Source organism: Capsicum annuum, chromosome 7 (assembly GCF_002878395.1).
Source record: "Capsicum annuum cultivar UCD-10X-F1 chromosome 7, UCD10Xv1.1, whole genome shotgun sequence".
NCBI lineage: Eukaryota > Viridiplantae > Streptophyta > Magnoliopsida > Solanales > Solanaceae > Capsicum > Capsicum annuum.
The window spans coordinates 220216126-220238156 of NC_061117.1; the positions used below are offsets into that span (position 1 = coordinate 220216126).

Genomic DNA, 22031 nt, shown 5'->3' on the forward strand with positions numbered 1-22031 from the left:
TTCCCTCTCGACGATGAAGCTTATCCCCCATCGTCTCACTAGCCGACTTTGACCCCTCTTTTTTAATTTTAAGGCCATACCTAGTATTCAGAGTTTGCCTCGATTTGGTACCGCTATCGCGGCTCGCACCGAAACAGTGCTTTACCCCTAGATGTCCAGTCAACTGCTGCGCCTCAACGCATTTCGGGGAGAACCAACTAGCTCTGGGTTTGAGTGGCATTTCACCCCTAACCACAACTCATCCGCTGATTCTTCAACATCAGTCGGTTCGAACCTCCACTTAGTTTCACCCAAGCTTCATCTTGGTCATGGATAGATCACCCAGGTTCGGGTCCATAAGCAGTGATAATTGCCCTATCAAGACTCGCTTTCGCTACGGCTCGGGTGGGTTCCCTTAACCAAGCCACTGCCTATGAGTCGCCGGCTCATTCTTCAACAGACACGCGGTCAGAGCCCTAGCTCCTCCCACTGCTTGGGAGCTTACGGTTTCATGTTCTATTTCACTCCCCGATGGGGGTTCTTTTCACCCTTCCCACACAGTACTACTTCGCTATCAGTCACCCAGGAGTATTTAGCTTTGCAAGGTGGTCCTTGCTGATTCACACGGGATTCCACGTGCCCTATGCTACTCGGGTCAGAGCGTAAGCTAGTGATGCTTTCGGCTACTGGACTTTCGTCATCTAGGGTGCAACATTCAGGTTGCTTCGCCTAGCAGCACGACGCTTGTATTGCTCTCCCACAACCCCGTTTTCACGGTTTAGACTGCTCCCGTTTCGCTCGCCGCTACTACGGAAATCGCTTTTGCTTTCTTTTCCTCTGGCTACTAAGATGTTTCAGTTCTCTAGGTTGTCTCTTGCCTGCCCATTTGGCACATTACTATTTTTCCTTCATAGTCGTGATCAATTAGCCAAGAATTCTTTTTTATTTTGTCTTTTGGTTTAATTTGAATCTGATTCATCACTTGCATAAGTACTAAATAGTTCAATAAAACAAATGGCAAAAAGTTCGTTATGATTTTGCATCTACCTGACATTTTGTCCTTCAACCTCTTGCATCGTGTTGTTGTAGTTGTACCGCAATGTCTAGTCTTTTTCAATATATTATTATACTATATGCTATAACTCGAATAACTGGTCCACTGATAAAGAACTTACTAGACGAAGCTAATAGTATTATTAGCCAGTTACATTTTAGAGTTCTTACTCGATGTACTTCTTTTTTATCTCTAACAAATTCGAATTCGTACGACATGAACTTCCTTTATGATCAGTGTAAGACTAAGGTGTGTAAAAAATAACTTTGAGCCTAACTCAAACTTCAAAAGTTAGCATACGCCCAGATCACGTTAGCCGGAGCGTGGATAGTATAATATGGGATCCAACATCAGCGAACAAAGATTGAGATTGACCTATCTGATACCATGTTAAGAAATGAATTTTAGGTTTAACTCAACTCAAAAGTCAGCTAATGAGGAAAAGATTGGTCGGTCAATTCCATATATATAACAAAATCAATTGTCCATCTCTTTTTCGATGTGGTAACTCTTAACAAGGTGCCCTAGTGTATCTTATTATTACAACTATTTATGTCCACTATGATAATGTGGTACGTTGGTTTTCCCTTTAGATTTAAAAAAACTAAATCTAAAAAAGAAGCAGCAACAGTTACAAAGTCATACAAGGGTCAAAGTTAAAAGTATAAAATATAACAAAACCTTACATATACGTACTAAAAAATTGCACATGCACTGGATTAATATAATAAAAGTATAAATTTGGATCCAATATAATATGATCATTTAGGTACTATAGTATATTTCTTTCTTACGCGTGAGGGGGGGGGGGGGGGGGGGGGGCACAACTTGTTATACAGGACAAGTACTTGGATCACATAAAAAAAATTAAAAATTTGGAATTATTTGAAGATTCTATGTGATAAAGGGTGTAATTTTTAGCAAAGGGTCAAAATTACATGAAAATAATTTTTTATGTCACCTACAAATTAAATAGAAAAAAAGCAGGTGAGATTTAGGGGACAATTAAACCAAGAACGAAAATAAATTAAACGAGCAAGAAAGGAAGTAATGGTAATAGTATGACTAGAAATTCTCTCAACAATAAATATACTTGAAATATTATGAATAACATGACTATATTCATCATATATAATCTCTCTTCAATCACTTTTTTAATCCATATTTAATTTAATTGAATTTAGTCATTTTTATGTAATTTACTTTTAAAAATAATAATAACATACTTAATATGATTTCACAAGTGAATTTGAAGAGAAGGTAAGTTATACACAAATTCTGCCTTTACTTTTACGAGGTAGAAATATTGTTTATAATCGATAATTGACTCAGAAGAAATCTACTCAATACATGCAAGTAAGAAACACAACTTCTGCCTTTACTTTTGAGAGATAGAAATGTTGTTTATAATCGACTCTTGGCTCCAAAGAAATCTACTCAATACTGGCAAGTAAGAACCAAAAAAGGACAACAAAAATAACAAATGTACAACAACAAGCGTACCAATGGGTATCGACGTAATAAATATCAAGAAAAATGGAATTACATGATATCTAAGAAATCATATTACTAGATGTACGACAATACTTGATTTAACTACTAACCTTATACCATAATTCTCGATCTCAATACCTTCCTTCTTAGATAATATCCTCAATATGATAGCTAAGATTATATCATATATTATCTAATCAACTCTTTTCAATTCTTCTTCGACTTATCTCTGCCTCTCGTAATTTCATCTACAGTCAAACTCTCATACTACTTTGCCAGCGTATCCTCGCACCTTTTCTTCACGTGCATAGATGAGTGTTGATCCTTAGATGGAGCCTCTGACACAACTTGTTTCTTCCCCTGAGGTAGACTAATTCACAAAATTGGTGGGACATTACGTTGTGACATCCTCTTTGCCTTTGTTTCTTCATCCAAAATATTACTGCTCAATAGCCTCTCAATTTTTTCCCAAAATGACACAACCACACACTTCAATGTTTCAATTTATGTTTATTTGTGTAAGTTTGTATTTGTAATAGAGAGAAGAACATTTATATCCTTTGATTTTGCAATTTAGAGTGGACATATTCCTTGTTAGGAAGTGACATGTATTTCACGTTGTTTAATAAGTGTTACATTCATTATTTTTTTTTTCTTTTTTTATTTCCCAAGGTCCTTAGCCCGACAGACCAAGGACTAATTCTCCGTGGATCTGAGCTCCATGTAAGGACTTGCCGCTGGCCAATTGGTTGCTGCATGTACAAGACGAAAATCAAACCTCCAATACTAGCTTAATTAAGCGATCTAGTGAGCTAACCACTGGGCCAACCAAGCTTGGTTCACATCCATTGTTTATCCCTCATGATCCGACCATACCCGATCCAAACTAACAAATAATTAAGTCCTTTTCTATTCAGTAATAAGTATGGTAATATTCAAATCCAATTGTCATTTTTTGAAATTTAAAAACTACTTTTAATATTTCTTTTTTCAATTCAATAGGTAATTATACGTTGATTGACATATACACCATTTGTCAAACAATAATTTGACGAATTTATATATATATATATATATTTATATATATATGTGTGTGTATCATTTTTTTAAAGAAAGGTATACTAACCTTAAAGACAAAAGTATACATTCAAGCAAGAGTATATATTAAGCACATTAAGGGGTGGATTGTTGAATGGTTGTGGGAATGTTTGTCTATCCACTACTAAGAAAACCTCTAAGTTGTACTGGTCTATTGTATAATGTATGTACTAGTACTAGCATAAAATATAAATTTACTATGAATTGGTATAATAAACATGACAAATTAAACCCAAGAAGGTACTGAAAATGAATAAAAGGAGATATTTTGGAGGAGGATTTTGTCTCCCAAATGAGAGTTTAGAGTAAGTGTAATGGGCATTGTGAGTGCAATTAGGCAGACATGAATTTATAGGGAACAGTAATGCCTCACCATCACCAAGATTTTTACACTATCTATGCCTTTCTCTTTTACCCTTTTTATATTCTTAGGACCCCATATTCTTATTACTATGCTCCCTCCGTCCTATTTTATGTATTGCTATTTCACCGGACACTAAGTTTAAAAGATAAATGATGATTTTGTAAAGTTTATAAAATTATTTCTTTTGAAGTTTACTTTTTAATTATCTTTTCTCACAAAGTGAGATTCAATTAGGATAAAATAGAGATTATGCTATTAAATAGTATCAAATAAGAAAAGATGACATTATTTTTAGAACGGACTAAAAAAAAATAGCGACACATAAAATGAGATGGAGGTAGTACTTTCTTTTCCTGAGCTCGTGTTTGGCTATAAGAATATTTTAAGATCATCTTTCTAAAATTCTTTCTTAAATAGCTTTTTTATTTTTTCAAAATAGTGGTAAGCTCTGCATACACTTTATCCTTTTCATACTTTACTTGTGGAATTATATTTAATATGTTGTTGTATCTCTCTAAAATCCTTAATTATAAATTCTATAAACTTTTCTATCAGTGGTGGAGTCAGGATTTCATTGAGGAGGTTTAGAAGTAAACAGACGAACTAATCGAAGGGAGTTCAACATCTACTATATATACATAAAAAATATTTTTAATCATATAAAAATAATATAATTTTCCATCGAAGAAGATTCGGATGAATCCCTGAATGAACGGTGGCTCTGCCCCTGCTATCCACCTCACCCTACCCCAAAAAAATAATTTTTCAAGAATTGGTTTGAGTTAGTTTTTCAAGTAAAAAAGAAATTTCTCTCACAAAATATTATCGCGCAAGGTAATTAAATTTGGTTTAGTATAATAGTCCGCAACTCGTACATGAAAGGTGACTAATATCGGGCCCCGTATGCAAGTCTCATATGAAGAGCTTGATTGAAAATGCACAAAAAGAATTTCACATTTGCGACTCCCCGTTTAGAAGATCATCTTCTCAATCAATTCGTCCTCACTCGAAGATCAAGTTAACTTAAAATATCACTTCTTCTGTTTCACCTTATGTAATATAGTTAAAATTTCAAAAGTCAATTCAGTTTTTTTTGTTGAAAATTTCTTTATATATCTTTTACATTATTAATTATTGTGATTTGTAGTATCTTTTATATAATTTCAAATATATGATCTTTATCTCCACAACTTATTAAAGTTTCTATATTTAAATTTATGATCAAAATATTAAAATTTAATTCTCCAAATTTCAATTGGATTACATAAATTAAAACAGAATGAATATTTCTTATTAAAAAAAGGAATGGATAATTTATTGATTATTAGTGGAGGGCAACTAGACACAAGGACATGCAGTGTAAATTACATAGTCCAAAAATGAAAGCAGATAAAAAAGAATATATATGACAAGGAAATGAGAGGGGAAAAAAAAGAGAGTGAATTGAGAGAAGGAAAATTTGAGGGGAAAATGTTATTGTTTCTTTTTAGTGAAGCAATAAAGAAAAAAAGAGGTGGAAAAAAAAAAAGCTGTGATCTAAATAAAACAGAAAAAAGCGGTAATGTGTCACTTTCAACAAAAGAAAAAGAAATTATAATGGTCAATTTGAGCTAAGTAACTAAATGGTTGTAACATAACTAAGAAGTTACAAATAAAGAAAAAGCCTTTGGACAACATTAATAAGTGGGACATCAATCACCGCCAACAAATGTGATAAAAATTTGATAAGAATTCACACTTTTTTTTAATTAATTTTCGTTAAAGTGAAATAATTTCTTTTTAAAAAAGTAAATTTTTTTTTTTTTTTTTTTTTTAATGATCAAGCGCCTACTAAGCACACAATTTTATTATTGTTCATTTGCTTGCTCACATTATTAATTTCACGACTAAATAAAATAGGAGTAGGCTGACAATTGACAAACAGTGCGAATTTCGCCAATTCATGATAAAATCTTTTACTTCCTGTTAATTTAGCATAGTAGTGGATAGAAAAGAATTATTTATGTACTATTAAATTTAGCATAGTTAATTCCCTGTTAGTAGTTATTTAGTTGTTTTATGTAACATTCGGCATACCAAATATTATACTGCTGTTATCATTTTACAATCTTACATGATTAAAATATGTATCAATCGTGAATCAATTTATGTAGTACTTATATACAAGGTAGAAGAAGATCAGGGCCAACTCAATGCACTAAGCTCCTGTTATATATAATATACGTGATTCTGAAAAGAATCAAATCATTAAAGTTTATTAACACGATATTATCTTGTATTTCTATAAAATGTTATTTATATGGCTCGAACCTATAACTATATGAATAACTAAATCTTTGCAATTAGTCTTTACCTTACCATAATTTTGCAGCCAGACCAAATACCTCCTTTTTTTTTTTCATTTGGTGTTCGGTACTTATATTGGAGTTCGATTAATTTGGATCTGCATTGGGTAAGGCTTCATTCAGGAAATAGCACTCTCAAATCTGAGATCTCTGATTAAGAGAGAAACAATCACATCTACGGCATCACATCCTTTATTCAATTACATTACCACTAGTAAAATTTGAATATCAAAGAGATGAAATAAGTAGTAAAACACAGAGACTTGAGAACCTATGGGGTTAAAGTTGAACCAAATTGGTTCTGACTGAATGGGCTAAAGGTAAAAAGAGTGTGTGGATTTGAGATATTATGTGCTTTTTGGGCAGTACAAAAGTGTAAAAAAAATACTACTACCACTAAGGTTTAGCCAGAAGCAGCAGTAGCAGCAGCTAGCTGCACAGTAGTACAGTACAAAATACAGAGAGAAAAAGAAAAGAAAGAGATATGGCAGTGATGATGAGGTTACAAACACCTTTAATCTTGTAACTGACAACACACTGCAAGCAAGCAGTAAGAGTGGCATAAAAAGGGTTCTCTTACATTATCCCAAATAAAGAATCCTATTAATTCTACATTATTTTGAAGCAAAATTGTAAAACATAATGATGGGTTAGGCTAAATATACACAGCGGTTGTTTATTCTTGATGATTGTTATGGAATTTGGAAAGTTGAATGGCAGAGTTGTTCAGCAGTGGTACCAGAACAAGAACAAGAACAAGAAGAAGATACAAGAGTAAATTGAAGAAGTGTAATCAATCAAAAGCTGGAAAGAGAAAAGTACAACACCAACAAGGGTCTGAGTCTGGATCCTCAGAGGAATCAGCAGGAACACCACCACCATTATCATCATCATCACCAAAACCAAAGCCAAATTCAAGATTCATCTTTAAGACATGTAGGGGATGTGGGCAAAGAAGAAGAAGAAGAAAATCAAGAACAAGCATTTCTTCATCACCATCAGCTGTTATATGGAAGGTTAGATTTACAATCACCACAACAACTTCTACCACTGAATCAGCCTCCTCAGTTGCCACCTCTGCATCAGACTCCGAAGAAACGTTCATACTTGCCTCCATTGGGGCAAAACGATGCAACATTGCGAGGTGGAGGAAAAATGGGAGAGACATCAAGATTGGGAGCAAGGGACAACAACGTGGGAGAGATTGTAGAAGTACAAGGTGGACACATTGTAAGGTCTACAGGGCGGAAAGACCGCCACAGCAAGGTTTGCACAGCCAAAGGCCCGAGAGACCGCCGTGTGCGTCTCTCTGCTCATACTGCTATTCAGTTCTACGATGTCCAAGACCGCCTTGGCTATGACAGGCCTAGTAAAGCTGTGGATTGGCTCATCAAGAAAGCGAAACCCGCCATTGATGAGCTAGCTGAGTTACCTCCCTGGAAACCCAACATTGGTTCTGATGATGCTGGAACAACAAATGAGCGAAACCAGAAGCAGCAAGAAGATACCAACAACAACTTTGCATTCCAACAAGGAAATGCTAGTTTGTTTGATGATAATGTTGCTGGACCTTCAAGTAAGAGAGCAATGGAGAGTAGTAACACTGCTAGCTTTTTGCCACCATCTTTAGAATCTGATGCTATTGCTGATACCATCAAGTCCTTTTTCCCAATGGGTTCTGCAACATCATCCAACTCTTCAGCTATGCAGTTTCAGAGTTTTCAAGAACCCCATTTGTTGCCAAGAACCAATAGCCAGAACCAAGATTTGAGTCTTTCTTTGCAATTTCAAGACCCCATTTTGCTTCACCACCAAAACCAAACCAACCGTAGGGAACAAGTGCAGGTTCAACCACCAGCTCACTTTACAGGAAGTACACCACTTGGTTTTGACACTTCAGGTTGGTCTATGCATCATCAGCAAACTGTGGAGCTTGGGAGGGTACAGAGAGTTGGTTCTTGGAGTGACAGTAGAGACACTGCCCCTGGTGGTGGTGGGTACTTGTTCAATTCGCCACCCGCGCCCGTGCTGTTGCAGCAGCTATTCGGGCAAAATCAGGTTTTTACACAGAGGGGACCCCTTCAGTCCAGTAACACATCTTCGATTCGAGCATGGATGGACCCATCAGCAATAGCAATTGCCTCAGCTGATCCAAGTCAACATCACCATCAAGCTGCATTTCCAATGTATCAATCAACAATTCCTGGTTATGGATTTGCCTCTGATGTAGGTGGATTCTCTGGGTTTCGTATTCCTGCTCGAATCCAAGGTGAAGAAGAGGAGCACGATGGCATTTCCGATAAGCCATCATCTGCTTCCTCTGATTCTCGCCATTGAATTAGCTCAACAAATTCTCCAGTTCTTGTTTAACAGGTATTAAACTTTTAACAGTTTATCAATCTATTAAATCTTGTTTAATAAGTATTCCATTTCATTATTGTACTAAAATGCTTTAATGTTCTCGAATTGTTGCATTCAGCTCAATCTGCAGGAAGTGCAATTGGAACTTACAGAAGTAATGCTTTCAAAGAGCCCAGAGCTGGAGAATGAGAGAGTTCATTATAGAGTCTGATTCAATGGCGTGCATCGTGTCGAAAAAAATCCTGAGCATTGTTTCAGGTTCTTCGATCCGGTCTAATATTATTAGTTATTCAACGTTCTTGATTTTTCGTTCGTGTGTAATTGAGCTTTTCTAGCTACTTTAGGATTGTAATGTGTTTGGCCAGACTTATCATGTACCTGCTGTTTGCTTTTATTTCATGATTTTGGTGACTTTCCAGCTAGAATGAGTAATGTTCTGTTAGAAATTTTGGATTCTTGAATTCCAATTCTGGTACAACTTACTCTTAGTAATAGTTCCCGAATGCGATGGTGGTTTCCTTAATTCCTTGCTACCCCTGATTACTGTGACATTGATTTTATTTATTGCTGTCTTTCCAATTTTAAAAATGTGAATGGATTGAAGAAATGAGATTGTTTTCAGCCGTTAAGGTGAAAAGGTCAATTTTTTATGTAGGTGAAAGAGAGATCTTTCTTTGGTTTGATAGTTGCTTTACTACTTTTTGATAAAAACAGTTCCATGTTTCAACAATTTCATCAAGCCCTCATTAGGAAGTGAAAGAAAGACATGTCTTTTTTAACATCCCTATCATTGCTAGGATTTTGGGTGCTTAAAAACGGAAGTCGTTTTCTATTAACAGTAGGATTGATTAAGGGTGGGTTTGTGAGAGCTAATGTGAATGTTAGCTTCAGCTGAAAACTACTTTTTAGTGATTTTCATTACCTATGTTGGCTAGTTTAGCTTTTATGGTATAGATCATGGGATTGCTAGAGGAACCTTTACAGATAAATGTATCGTCTTGAAAGCTTCATCTACCTAATTTCCTAACATTGAAGGGTTTGGCAGCCATTCAAGTCCTAGCTAACTTTTTTATTTATGTTTTGATTCCTTTTTTCTAGTTAGTAGAAGGCTCATAGGGGCCCTTGGTACGTGTGATAAGTATAATTGGCCTGGGATAGAATTTGGGAATAACTTTATCTCATGTTTGGTGTGAGGTGTTAACTTATTCCGGGTCTCTTTCATCCCACCATTCGTACTAAAATGGTGGGATAGCTTTCCCATATCGAAGGTGGGACAAAATAGTCCCATTGGATATGCCTGCTTATCTCATCCCATGTTCCAAACGATCCCTTATTCTTTTAAGGCTAGAATGAAATGGAAAGAATTTCTTAGATAGACATGCATTTTTGTAAATCGAAGTTACTCTTTTGTTTAATCGAAAGGAAAGGAAAACAGAAAGAAGCTGAATGGCTATTCTTTGCTGTCCATTATTGTGTCAAAAGGTGATTCATGTTTACGGTAACAAAGTGTTGATTAGAGTCGATACTCATAGCCCCACAGAGCCCTAGTCACAAGGGCAGTATAGCACATAAATGAGAAGTTGCTAGGAATATAAACTTGTCAAGGACAGCCTCAACAAGAAAAAGTTCATTCTAGTCTAGATGAGTGTAGGAAGGTGGAACTAAGTGGGGCTGGCTAGGCTTCATAAAAATGAGAAAGTGAAGAGCACCAATCAAATTGCTATTATGGATGAAGCAGAAGCTGAATAATTGAAAGAACTACCAAACACAGATACAACTAAGTATGGCACTTGGCAATGAATTCATGGTCCCCTTGTCCTGCAAATCTCAGTACACCTAATTAAAGACTGTCTAGTGGGATGTTTACTCTTTGTTTTCTTCTATCTTTTTTTTGGTTTTCATAGTTTACTCCCTTGGGAAAATTTTAGTTAGACACATCAAGATGTTGACAATTGCTTATAGTAGTTATTGTCACTTCTTTATGATTGATTGATATATAGCACTATCAAACAGGAGGATAAATGGAGCTAAATACGCCGAAGTGTGGTCTACATTCTATACGTGTATATATTAAACCTTGAACACCCTTAGCGAAATTTTGGCATCGCCACTGCTTTGAGGTTAAGCATGAAGACAACTTGGTGATTTAACATCCAGTTGTCTACTGCTGTTGGGAATTTTCTTTAATATGATGAGATTAGTATTTAATTGTAGAGTTTATTATGGTGGCTATGCTTCAATAAACCATTTATAATTAGGATGGCCTACTAAATGACAGATAAACTAATGAGTTGGAGCTTGCTGTATTTTGTTTCTATGTTACAATTTTGTATTCAGTGTGTTAATACTTGACCCCATATGTGATGACTTGTATTACATTATAGGATAATTATTGTAAGAAAGCGATATGATAAAGAGATTAACTTTGAGCTGTTTGAATTTAAGTCTATTGGCCCTCTTTAGCCCAACAATTATCTTTAGCTAATAAAATCTCATGTTGAATACCGAAAAAAATTGAACTTGGACCTAACTCAATTAAGAAGCTAGCTCTTCATTGTCGTCTCAGATGTTGGGCTACTAACACCACCACCTGCACACCTAGACGTTGACAACTAGAAGGTGGACAAGGGTATATTACGGCCAACATTGAGTGAAATGAAATTTGGGTCGACCTGATTGTGATACCATGATACGAAAATGAGTTTATATTCTAATTTGGCTACGAAAACTAGCTCTGCCATCCACTATCCATGATTTTATCAAAAAGCTAGTGAATATTCATCAGAACAAAATATTGTAGTGCTTCAAACCAGACAATGGAGAAGAAATCTTTTGATTCTTTTCAATAGGATTCGTGTGATATTAGCATCAAATAATTGAAAAAGGAACAATACTATTCCTTTATCCTTTCTTTTACAGCTTGGTTAGATGAATTATACCTCTCATTGCTAAAAATTGATAACATGTAACATCAATTTCGTGTGATCGCGTCGTTATTTTACTTTTTTTTTTTTTTTTTTACAATAGCTTCACCTCGTCCCTTACTCTTTTATTTTATATTATTGTAAGATTATTACTCAAATTGTTGATATGTAGCATTATGTAATGATCGGAACCAATACAATCTATCCAAAGATATTGTATTCACTAAAAGAATACAAAATGATCCAAACATGATGTTAAACAAAGGCACAATACATAAACATGCCCCTTAACTTGGTCTCAGATCACATTTAACAAGTAGATACATGTGTCTTATGTGGTATAATACGCTCACATTTAACAAGTAGATACATGTGTTTTATGTGGTATAATATGCGTAGGACGTTATATATAATACACGTGTGTGTCTAATTATGCACATCGAAAGTTAAAGTATACAAGTGATAGATGTGATTTGAGGATAAGTTAAAGGACATGTTTTGTATTATGCCTAATAAAAAGGGAATGGCAAAAAGGAAAATAAATATGTTCAAGATTATGGTCCCAGCGGGGCTCGAACCCGCGACCTTCGGCTCATAAGACCAACGCTCTAACCAACTGAGCTACGGGACCTTGTGATTCCAGCTTGCGCAGGCTTAATTTATTTTACTACTCACTTTAGGAAATCATGAGTGTGCAAATTTTGGGGCTTATCATATTAACAATTGTTATTTATCTTCCAATAATAAAACCGGATTACTCTCACATACCCTACCCAAATTTTATGTGATCTAATAAAAGTAAAAATATACTCTTATATTACTAGTGTTGTGAAAGGCGCTAGCGTTAGGCCTTGTCACTTATAAATTGGGCTGGGACAGAAGAAGACTTAAAGCAACATATATTATTTGAAAATGAAATAAAAAGTACTGTAAATAATAGAAGAAATTATTATAAATCACAATAATTAAAAATTTAAATTATTTTTAAAATATAATTGACTATCAATGCCACAAAAATTTGGATAAGAAAAGTAACGTATATTAATATAAAAATTACATAAAAAAATATAATAAATTATAATAATTAACAACTTAATTTATTTAAATACATTGTGTGCTTGAGAGTGGAATTGTGAAGTGATGAAAATGAAGAATTATTTGTGTTTATGTTTTCCGGTCGTTGGAGAAAAAGAAAGATGATGCAATGTTCTCTATTATTTTCTGTTGCTCCCACCAAGAAAAGGAAAAATGGAGTATATGTGAATGGTCTATGTAGTGTGGAATCTTTGAGTGGGTGAGTATTATTATTTTCGGTCAAAATGAAAGAGAAAAGAAAGGAGTAAAAATGATGATGTTAAGGATGGGAACAAAAAAAAAAAAAAGGAGGAGGTGAACAGTGAACACTTGCAAGTCGCTGGGTCTCGGGCGACTTGTAAGTCGCAGGCCCCACAGCGTTTTGTCCGTTTTGGTTTTTTTCGAAAGTAAGTGTTCCTTTTGAAATTTTTGATAAAAAAAAGAGCCCTTTTGGAATTTTTGATAAAAAAAGAGCCCTTTTGGCTCCGAACTCCAACTTCTACCATCTACTTTTGATTTTTAAATTAAAATATTTGCTAGTATTTATTGCTATTGAGATTTTGGTTATTTATATATGCAATTAAATATTTTATTTTATTTTTATATTAATTGGCGTTTCACTTCAAAAAGGCAAGCACTTTGCCCTTAGGCAAGGCAGACCCTTGTCGCCTTTCGGCGTCCAAAACTTATATATTACTTAATCATGATTAAATAATAATTTATGTACTTTTAACACTTATAATGCATTTATTGTTAAGTATAAACCTTCGATGCAAATATTTTTTTTTATCATTTTCACCTCTTCCAAATCAATCTGCTATTACATCGATCTAATCTAAATTAGTCTGACTTGATTGTACGAATATTTTTTTATCTATCTTGCTTTATTCAAGTTTATTTCATTTCTAGCGTATACTTATTGTCATGGAGTTTTGAATTCACTTAAAGTTTCATGAAAATTTACAATAACTGTTTTCAAATATAGGAATTGAAAAGTGGCTATGTGTGATTTTTACCTCTCTATGTCTCTTAAATTGTATGTAGTCTCTTTGTTCACTTGCATCCCATTCCCATGCCTCTTTTATTGATTTGCAATTTGTGTCCATGTGGAAAAGTGTAGCCCAAAGTGATTATCTATGGGTTTTGAATGAATTTAGAAAAGGATGGAGTATATTGTTTGGAATATATATGTATGCATACTATAGGTATACCTATAATTTAATATAAATTATACATTAATTGTATACATTTTTGTACCTATTTTGTAAATTAGATAAATAACTCAGATTCTTAATAAATATTTATTGTTTCTGCATATAATGTCATGTTTCTAAATTTTGCTAAACAACTAGTGTTGACTTCTCAAAGAACTATTCGGCCTAAGTGAATTAAAACAATAACAATAATAATATATCATGTTCTTCTAGAGGGGGAGAAATTGTTTCCTAAGTGAATTGATGATTTTAATTAAATGCTTTTTGAATTTGAGGTATTAGAAAACTAAATTGTTTTTAAAGAGGATTTCTTATTGATTAATAGACTTTAACCTACATAAATATAAATTAGTCAAACCAATTAAGTTCGAATATCCCAAATGAAAAAACAAGTATCTTGAACGATGACCTTTGGAAGCCATTTTGGATCATCAATCATTTCCAATAAAGTATGACAACAATAGTTGCAATAAACTATAGTTCATCATACCTAAATAATTGAAGAGTCAAGATCAACTTACATAACAATGTAACCATATTTCTTTTTAAATTCGATAAAAGATTTATTTTATTAACGACTTCCCAAATCCCAACAGCAATCAGAATATGAGTTATAAAAGAGAAGAAAAGAAAGAAAGAAAAAACTCACGAGCTGTTTGATCATTAAAATTATTTGTATTTTTTAAAAGAATATTTTGATTTATATTTAAATCAGTATTTGGTCTAGAAACTTCAAAGTGTTCGAAATTCCTTTTTCAGTTTTCTTTCATAAAGTCCAAATAAAATATTATATTCTCGATTATGCAAACAAACATATATGACTTTAATATTTTAGAGGGGTACTTGTTATTATTATTTTTTTAAAAAATGTTGGTTCTATTGATGAGATCATGATGAAGATTACCCTTTTTTCTTTAATTTATAATTTTTTTCGTTGCTGATTTGCATGCATGCAATAGAATGGACCCATATTTTGGTCCAACCCCGACGTAGTTATTAGGGGAAAAAAAAGCTAATTTTATCATGATAAAGTAAATCAAGGATAAGATTAGTAAAATATTTATTTTAAGTTCTCAAAATTTTGAGACTTCAAAAATTTAATAGTAAATTTATGATTTTAAATTCACTTGAAATAATTATAATAAAGATTGTAAAATAGGTTTAAAAAAATTATCTAAAGTAGAAATAAAGAAAGAAAAAGCTATCTAATTTTTATAAAAAATATTTTATATCTTTGAATAATTAAACAACTTAAACTTTATATTAATAAATAAAGTTTGAACTACAACATCCAAGTTAATATATTGCAAACAAATGACTAACATCTTATTAATGAGAATTAATCCTATTTTTTATTAATAATTATATTAATATGTGAAGTTAAAGGTTATGTGTCTTTCAAAAATACTAGGTCAAACACAACTAATATGCAATAACAAGAAAGATAACTCTAAATTATTACAATATTATGTTTGTATATACGTGTATATATTTAACGCCTTTATTGAAGTTTGACTTTAGACCGCTAATTTTATTGAGGCACTTTTGATAGAGATCATTGAATAAATATATCACATAAGATCTATACAAATAATAGTGACTAATATTCGATAGTCGTGTTTTTCTAGTTTAACTTGCAAGTCAACATAAAAGATATTTCTCCATAAAAATAGTTGGTGTGGCTCGAGTTAAAAAATTTAAAAAACGAACTAATAAGTCTAAAACATTGGAAATAATCTATAATCCTACATGTTTTCTTTTACTTGTCATTTAGTATTAACTACTTATTCTTCAAAACATTTTTAACATCTATAACTAAACATAAATTAATAGAAGCAATATGACATGGTCACAATATCAAGCAATACTCAGCTCCATGTCATGAGCGCGCGTAGCTAATTCTTTAAAAGTTCGAGGCTTAATTCCTTGGAGGATATACACAAGGCCCCAACACATCCCTTGAATGCAAACTTCAACCGCGGAAGTTTCAGAAAGTTATCCTTACAATCAAAGCTCAATGTTCGCCAGCGATTTATGTAATCCAGTACAGGCTCATCTTTACTTTGTCTTGTATTTGTCAACTCCATCATGCTGACCATACGACGGGTACTATAGAAGCGATTTAGGAATTGACTTTCTAGTTGCTCCCAAAATCGATTGATCCAGACTCCAAGTCTGTGTACCAATCAAAAGCGTTGCCTTTCAAGGAGCGAACAAATTGCTTGACAAGAAGATCGCCATGTGTATCAGCACTGCTACAAGTCTCAACAAAATGAGCGATGTGTTGCCTTGGATTTCCCTTTCCATCAAATTGAAGAAACTTTGGCGGTTGATATCCAATTAGCATCGGTAAGCCCTGGATTCGCTTAGAATACGGCTTTGAGTATCCTACGAAACTTTGTGACGGACCGCCATATTGTGCCTTGATGGTGTTTGCAATCATATCTTGACATTGTTGAACTGTTAGAGTAGCCACTGAAGCAGATTGATCATCACAGTAATTGTCACTTGTCTTGATGAGAGATTCACCATCAACTTTTTCTCGCAGTGTTAGATTATAATTTGACTCTCCAGGATTGTAGAGATCTAACTTTCTCATAAGTCGGGCGATTAGATAATCTTTCTCATCAGCGGACTTCTTCAAGGCTTCAGTGGTTTGCTCCATCATTGCAAACTTCTCGTCTAAGTCAATTGCATCAACCATGAAGGTGTTGACTTTCGTTGAAGTTGGAGAATTCATTAAGTTTTCAGATTCTCCAAAGTTGTAGCCATTTTCAGACGGTTCATCTGATAAAATAGATGCAAAGTTGCCCCCAGGGGGTGTAGTTACTGCCGAAATTTTAGATTTTCTCCTTTTTGTCTTCTCCAAAATGGTGAAGTATTGGGATTCATCCAAAGCACATGCGTTGAGATTGCGACGATTGATGGGGCCAACAAGTTTGATCTCAGTAGACGTGGCAGTTGTAAACTTCTTGCACGAAACTTCATTGATTTTTCTGAAGTCCATTGTAGTAGTTGAATATGTGATTTCCTTTGAATTGTAGGAGGAAGAGATGAAGAGCAGAACTGGTCCCACTGGGCGTGCCAATTTGTTCGCAACAAATTTTCGTCGACGCTTAAAATTAACTGCAAGCAAAAATAAAATAAACAAAAAGAATAATTTTATTTAAGGAATTTTGCGGGTACAATTCCGTTATTCTCTTGATTCTTCTCTCCTAAGTTTTTCCGTGATTCAAGGGCCTTTGCAGCATGATTGTCGAATGTAGGATGATTTGAGCCTCCTAGAAATGTGTTTGGATCTTCAGGAATTGTCTGACAGCACTTCGTCTTGTCGAGTTGATCTCCGGGCAGAACTCCCTTAGTCAATTCGTTGAAGAGCTGTGTAGTCAATGCAGAAGCTTCCTCCAATGCTTGTAGAATGTCCTCCTTTTTCTTTTCTTCCTCCTCTTAGAATGTCATGTTACCCCCTATTTATAGTTGTGGGGGTAAGCCTTAGTTGCTTGTGATTGGCCGAAACATGTCACTTTGACACTTGACACCTTTTGACTGGTTGTTGAATTTGAATGAGATTTCCACATCATTTGTACATATGGCGGCGTCTCATTGGTTTTGGATTTAATTGGGATGCCACGTCACTTGATGAGTTTGGACTTTAAAGTGAGATGGACCTTGATGAAGAATAAAATAGGCTTATTTTTTTTTTTAACCCAAAATAAGTTTAAACCCAATAAATATGACTCAAATTTAAATTTTATATGAATTTGATCCAATAAATTTTATGTGTCTATAATCCTAAGTCGGATAAATTTCAAAAACATAACAAGATAGCGTATTTAACAATGTAACGACTTTGGAATAAGTCTATCTCCGAGACCAATCCAACTAAGTCAATCCATCCAATAACTAACCAACCAAACCATATGCGATAATCCAATGTATATATATAAATCATAATCATTCCATACTCAAGTCCACAGTTGTCCATACAAAGCCTCTAAACTAACCCAAAGAGTATCTAGTCGGCACTGGCGGATCTAACATATATCCAGGGGGTTCATTTGAACCCTCTTCGACGAAAAATTACACTATTTATACGCGGTTAAAATTATTTTTTATGTATATATTGTATATGTTGACCCCCCTTCTGCTAGTTCGATGTGGACTTTCGAACCTCCTTAATGAACTTCTTGGCTCCGCCACTGCTAGTCGGGACATGTCCTAAATATATAACGTGACATTCTGGTAGGAGCCGTTAGTGTATGCTACTACGAGGGGGTGACCTTTTATTATTTCTTATTTACTGTATTTTTTACTTTCGTATTGCTCTTAATTTCATGGATCTCTTAGCTTTATTTGTATTATTTCTCATTTCTTATTTCGGTTATGCCATTCATTCTGCTTCAGGTATTACTATGACCGTGTTAACTATTCTTGATCTTGAGCCCGGGATCTATCGGAAACAGCCTCTCTACTTTTTCAAAAGTAGCGATATAGATTGCGTACATTTTACCCTCCCCAGACCCCATTTGGTGGAAATTCACTGGTTTTTTTATTGTTGTTGACATTCTTCCTTTGTTAAGGTCACTTAAGGAAGAAAGTAAGCTTAGTAGTTTCCAATTCAAATTACTGAAATCTAATATTATTTTTCAAGTATCTCTCTCTACCTCACATAAGGATAAAAATAAGGACCGTGTATATTATTTTATGTAAGATTGAGTTAGTGCGATTGTGTTATTTTATTTTTTTCCTCATTTTGTTTATTATTATTATTATTATTATTATTATTATTATTATTATTATTATTATTTCATAATCTTATTTATATTTTATCCTACCTTTATACTTTATACAGTCATTTCACGTTATACCCTAAATTTTTTTGATAGATTTATCCTTTAAATTATTGATATGCAACATTATGTAATGATTGAAAATGCAAAAATTTCTTCAAATTATTATATTTATTAAAACAATATAATACAATACAACACGAAATAATAATAAAAAAAAATGTAATGACCATCCAAACAGAATGCATGTCAAACACACAAGAGTACTTATTTAGTGTAATGCCTACGTACACTATATCTTCTTCGAACCTCATTCATGAACTCATATTAAGTATACAATTTAGCTTATTTAGACGCACTGAATATGTTATTATTATTTTTTTTTTTTTTAAAAGAGGAGAAAAGACAGGAGGAAGAAGAGTACAGGAGAGTCGGTCTAGGAAGAAGAAAATGAGTAGTAGAACGACAATTTTGCCAATATTTTTGTTAGCAAAAAATGGTAGACAAACCTTATTTTAAGCTTCCTTTAGATTTGCATTTTAACTTACAATTTTTTCTAGATTTCCTTTCTTCTTTTTGTTTTTTTGCACTCTATTCTATATAGTGTCTTTTATTTCCAAAAATTTTAGTTGATCTGATCAACAATTAATGGAAAGATTTGTACAAGTTATACGTTTTGTCACCACTTTGTAGAAAAATCATTATAGAGTTGAACAAAAAAGCTCTAGTCTCATAAACTATATTTCCATATTCAAAGTGAATTATTTGAGTATTCATTTTGTTTCAAATCGACTCATAAACTTGCAAGATTTTATGTAATCTTCTTTCATATTTGTCCTTAGATCATATGTATTTCAAGAAAATCATGTTCAAGTAACTTGGTGGTTTTTGTGTTTTTATATATATAGTGTTTTTTTTTTTTTTATATTACTTTATAAAGATCAATTTTCTTGAATATTTTTAATGGCTGAGGCTATAATGGCAATAGAAGAACATACAAATAGTAGTAACAGTAATAGTGCTAGTGCCATTAAAAAGTTGAAGCAAAAAAAAGTACCACAAAGAGGACTAGGTGTTGCTCAACTTGAGAAGATTAGGTTGGAAGAACAACAAATAAAAGATGAAATTTTGACACCAAACCCAATTGTATCATCACAAGATTCATCACTTAGGCCTTTAAAACAACCATCAGTCTTGAAAAATTGTGACTTTAGACTAAATTCATCAACCCCATGTGTTGATAATTTGAATCCAAAGCCATTGCAATCTACAAAACAAGTGAATATGAGTGAAGATGAAATGAATTTGTCAGCAGTTTTGGGTAAAGGATATGATGATGATGATGATGATTGCTCTAAATTGTGTAGTGGAAAGTATAGTTCTGAGGAAGATCAAGATGATAAGTTGTATCATCATGGTGTTATTATTCAGCCTCCAATTTTCTCTTTGCCACTTTCTTCATCAATGGTAAGCCACCTTTCTTATCTTTCTTTTTGCGTTTGTTTTAACCATGCAGTGTCCAGAATCAACTAGCCAAACTAATCCAGATTAGCATTGTAGGAAGTCCACTATATATGGGGAGTTTTAGCTCCCTATCAGAAGGACTCCGTTCCTAGGGTTTGAATCCAAGACCTCTGATTAACAGTAGATGAACTTTATTGTGCTATCACACTCCTTGGTGGTAGCTCACTTATCACTTTTTGCATTAACTACTGTCTAGAAGCCACTAGCCTGACTAATCTGGATTAGCATCATAGAAATCTCACTACGTGGAGTTTAGCCTCCCTTGGGCTTGGACCGGAGATCTTGGTTAAGGTTAAGGGAGCCTTTACCATTCCGTTACACTCTTTGGTGGTAGCGTGCTTGTTGGTTGCAGTACTTTATATTGTTACTGGTATAACTAGTGCCGGGATTTGCAGGTGAATATCTCATCAGGGATTTCATCATCATCTGTAAGAAATTTTCAGATGGAGCCCCCTTCAAACCAAAGTTATCATGGATGTAATTATCTACCTTTGTGGCCAGAAGTAAAGGTAAATTTACTGCTACTACTATTCTATTTGTGTATCTTTCTTTCCTCTTAATTTTTTTGTTAGACATATTGGTTTTGAAGATTTTGATTGATAGCTTCTACATATTGTTTGTTAATCTAGAGAGTTGGCACAAAAAGACCATATCCATTCCCTCCAGAGTTCCCACCGGTTCCTGCATTTCACTGCCAATTTCCTCCGCGCTATGATGCCCCCCTATGCCTAGTAAATTCAGACTCAAGAAGCATATTTAAAAGGTTCGATACCTCCCCTGAAGTTGGCATTGTTTTAGTTGTTGAGTACTTGTAACGATTCTTGTTGATCAATTTTTCAGAGAAGTTCCTTTAAAATCAGCAACTCTGCCAGACGCGGCGAAACCAAGGAATGTTTTTAGTCAAAATAAAGCTCTCAGTGGAGATTTTCTCACATTGGCTCCTCCTACAGCTGTTGTGCCATATCTAGGTGCAGGAAATCAGCAAGTTTTATCTGATTCGGTCCCTCAGAACAACGAGCTATTTAAATTCGAGACAGTATCCTTTCAAGTGAGCAACAAAAGGGTTTCAACGTCTTATTTTATGGTTCTTGTATCTTATATGCATCCTTATATTGTTGTTTAACTCCACAGGAAGTTGCTGAAGAGCCTAGCACTAGGCCAGGCCTAAGAAAATCTGTTCAACAACACATCTTCAGATTCTTTCCATCTCCGAACGTGCAAATTGCCCAACTGGGAAACATTCATGGTGAAGTAGGAGGAAAAGTTGATCTGAATCTGAAGCTATGAAAGTTTATTCCATGCTATATGGTGCTTTTGTCAGGAGAAACTTCTGTTATGATACCTTGAAGAATGGTGTTCCTCGAAAAACAAAAGGCAGCCCGGTGAACTAAAGCTCCCGTTATTTGCAGGGTCTAGACAAGGGTTGGGCTACAAGGGTCTGTTGTAGGCAACAGACTTTACTCTTTACTCTGATAGAAAGCTTCCCTTTCTATCAGAGGCTGTGAAGTTTCCACAGCTTAAACCCATGACCTCCTGGTCACATATCAACTTTATCGGTTACGAAAAGGCTCCATTCAAGGTGTTCCTCAAGGAAAATATATATATTTATATATATATACAGTTGTTTGTTTGACATTAGTTTTATTACAAAATGATGGTTAACAAAAGCTCTTCAGGTAGTTTATGGTCTCTTGGTGTGTAGAGTGTAATGAAAGTCATTTTTTTGCTTGTAACAATCGAAAACATCAGAAGAATAACAGGCTTCTAAGGCTTGTCTTAAACATAGAATGTGTTTCAAGCATTACATCAG

At 34.1% G+C, this 22031-nt stretch overlaps 2 protein-coding genes and 1 non-coding gene across 3 annotated transcripts; 2 read left to right on the plus strand and 1 right to left on the minus strand.

Annotated features, from left to right (window-relative positions):
* Positions 1 to 6611: 6611 nt before the first annotated feature.
* On the plus strand, positions 6612 to 9117 carry LOC107878623 (transcription factor TCP4). The gene is made up of 2 exons (XM_016725678.2): positions 6612 to 8707; positions 8814 to 9117. Exon 1 carries the CDS (start codon positions 7490 to 7492, stop codon positions 8669 to 8671), a length of 1182 nt encoding a protein of 393 aa, XP_016581164.2. The 5' UTR covers positions 6612 to 7489; the 3' UTR covers positions 8672 to 8707; positions 8814 to 9117.
* A 3059-nt stretch (positions 9118 to 12176) lies between these two features.
* TRNAI-UAU lies at positions 12177 to 12250 on the minus strand. Its single transcript has one exon. It is a non-coding gene; the product is annotated as a tRNA-Ile (tRNA).
* Positions 12251 to 19238: 6988 nt separating this feature from the next.
* On the plus strand, positions 19239 to 22019 carry LOC107878625. Its single transcript, XM_016725680.2, has 5 exons — positions 19239 to 20164; positions 20617 to 20730; positions 20851 to 20984; positions 21062 to 21269; positions 21353 to 22019. The coding sequence occupies exons 1-5, from the start codon at positions 19661 to 19663 to the stop codon at positions 21506 to 21508; spliced, it is 1116 nt and encodes a 371-aa protein (XP_016581166.1). The 5' UTR covers positions 19239 to 19660; the 3' UTR covers positions 21509 to 22019.
* The last annotated feature ends 12 nt before the right edge of the window (positions 22020 to 22031 follow it).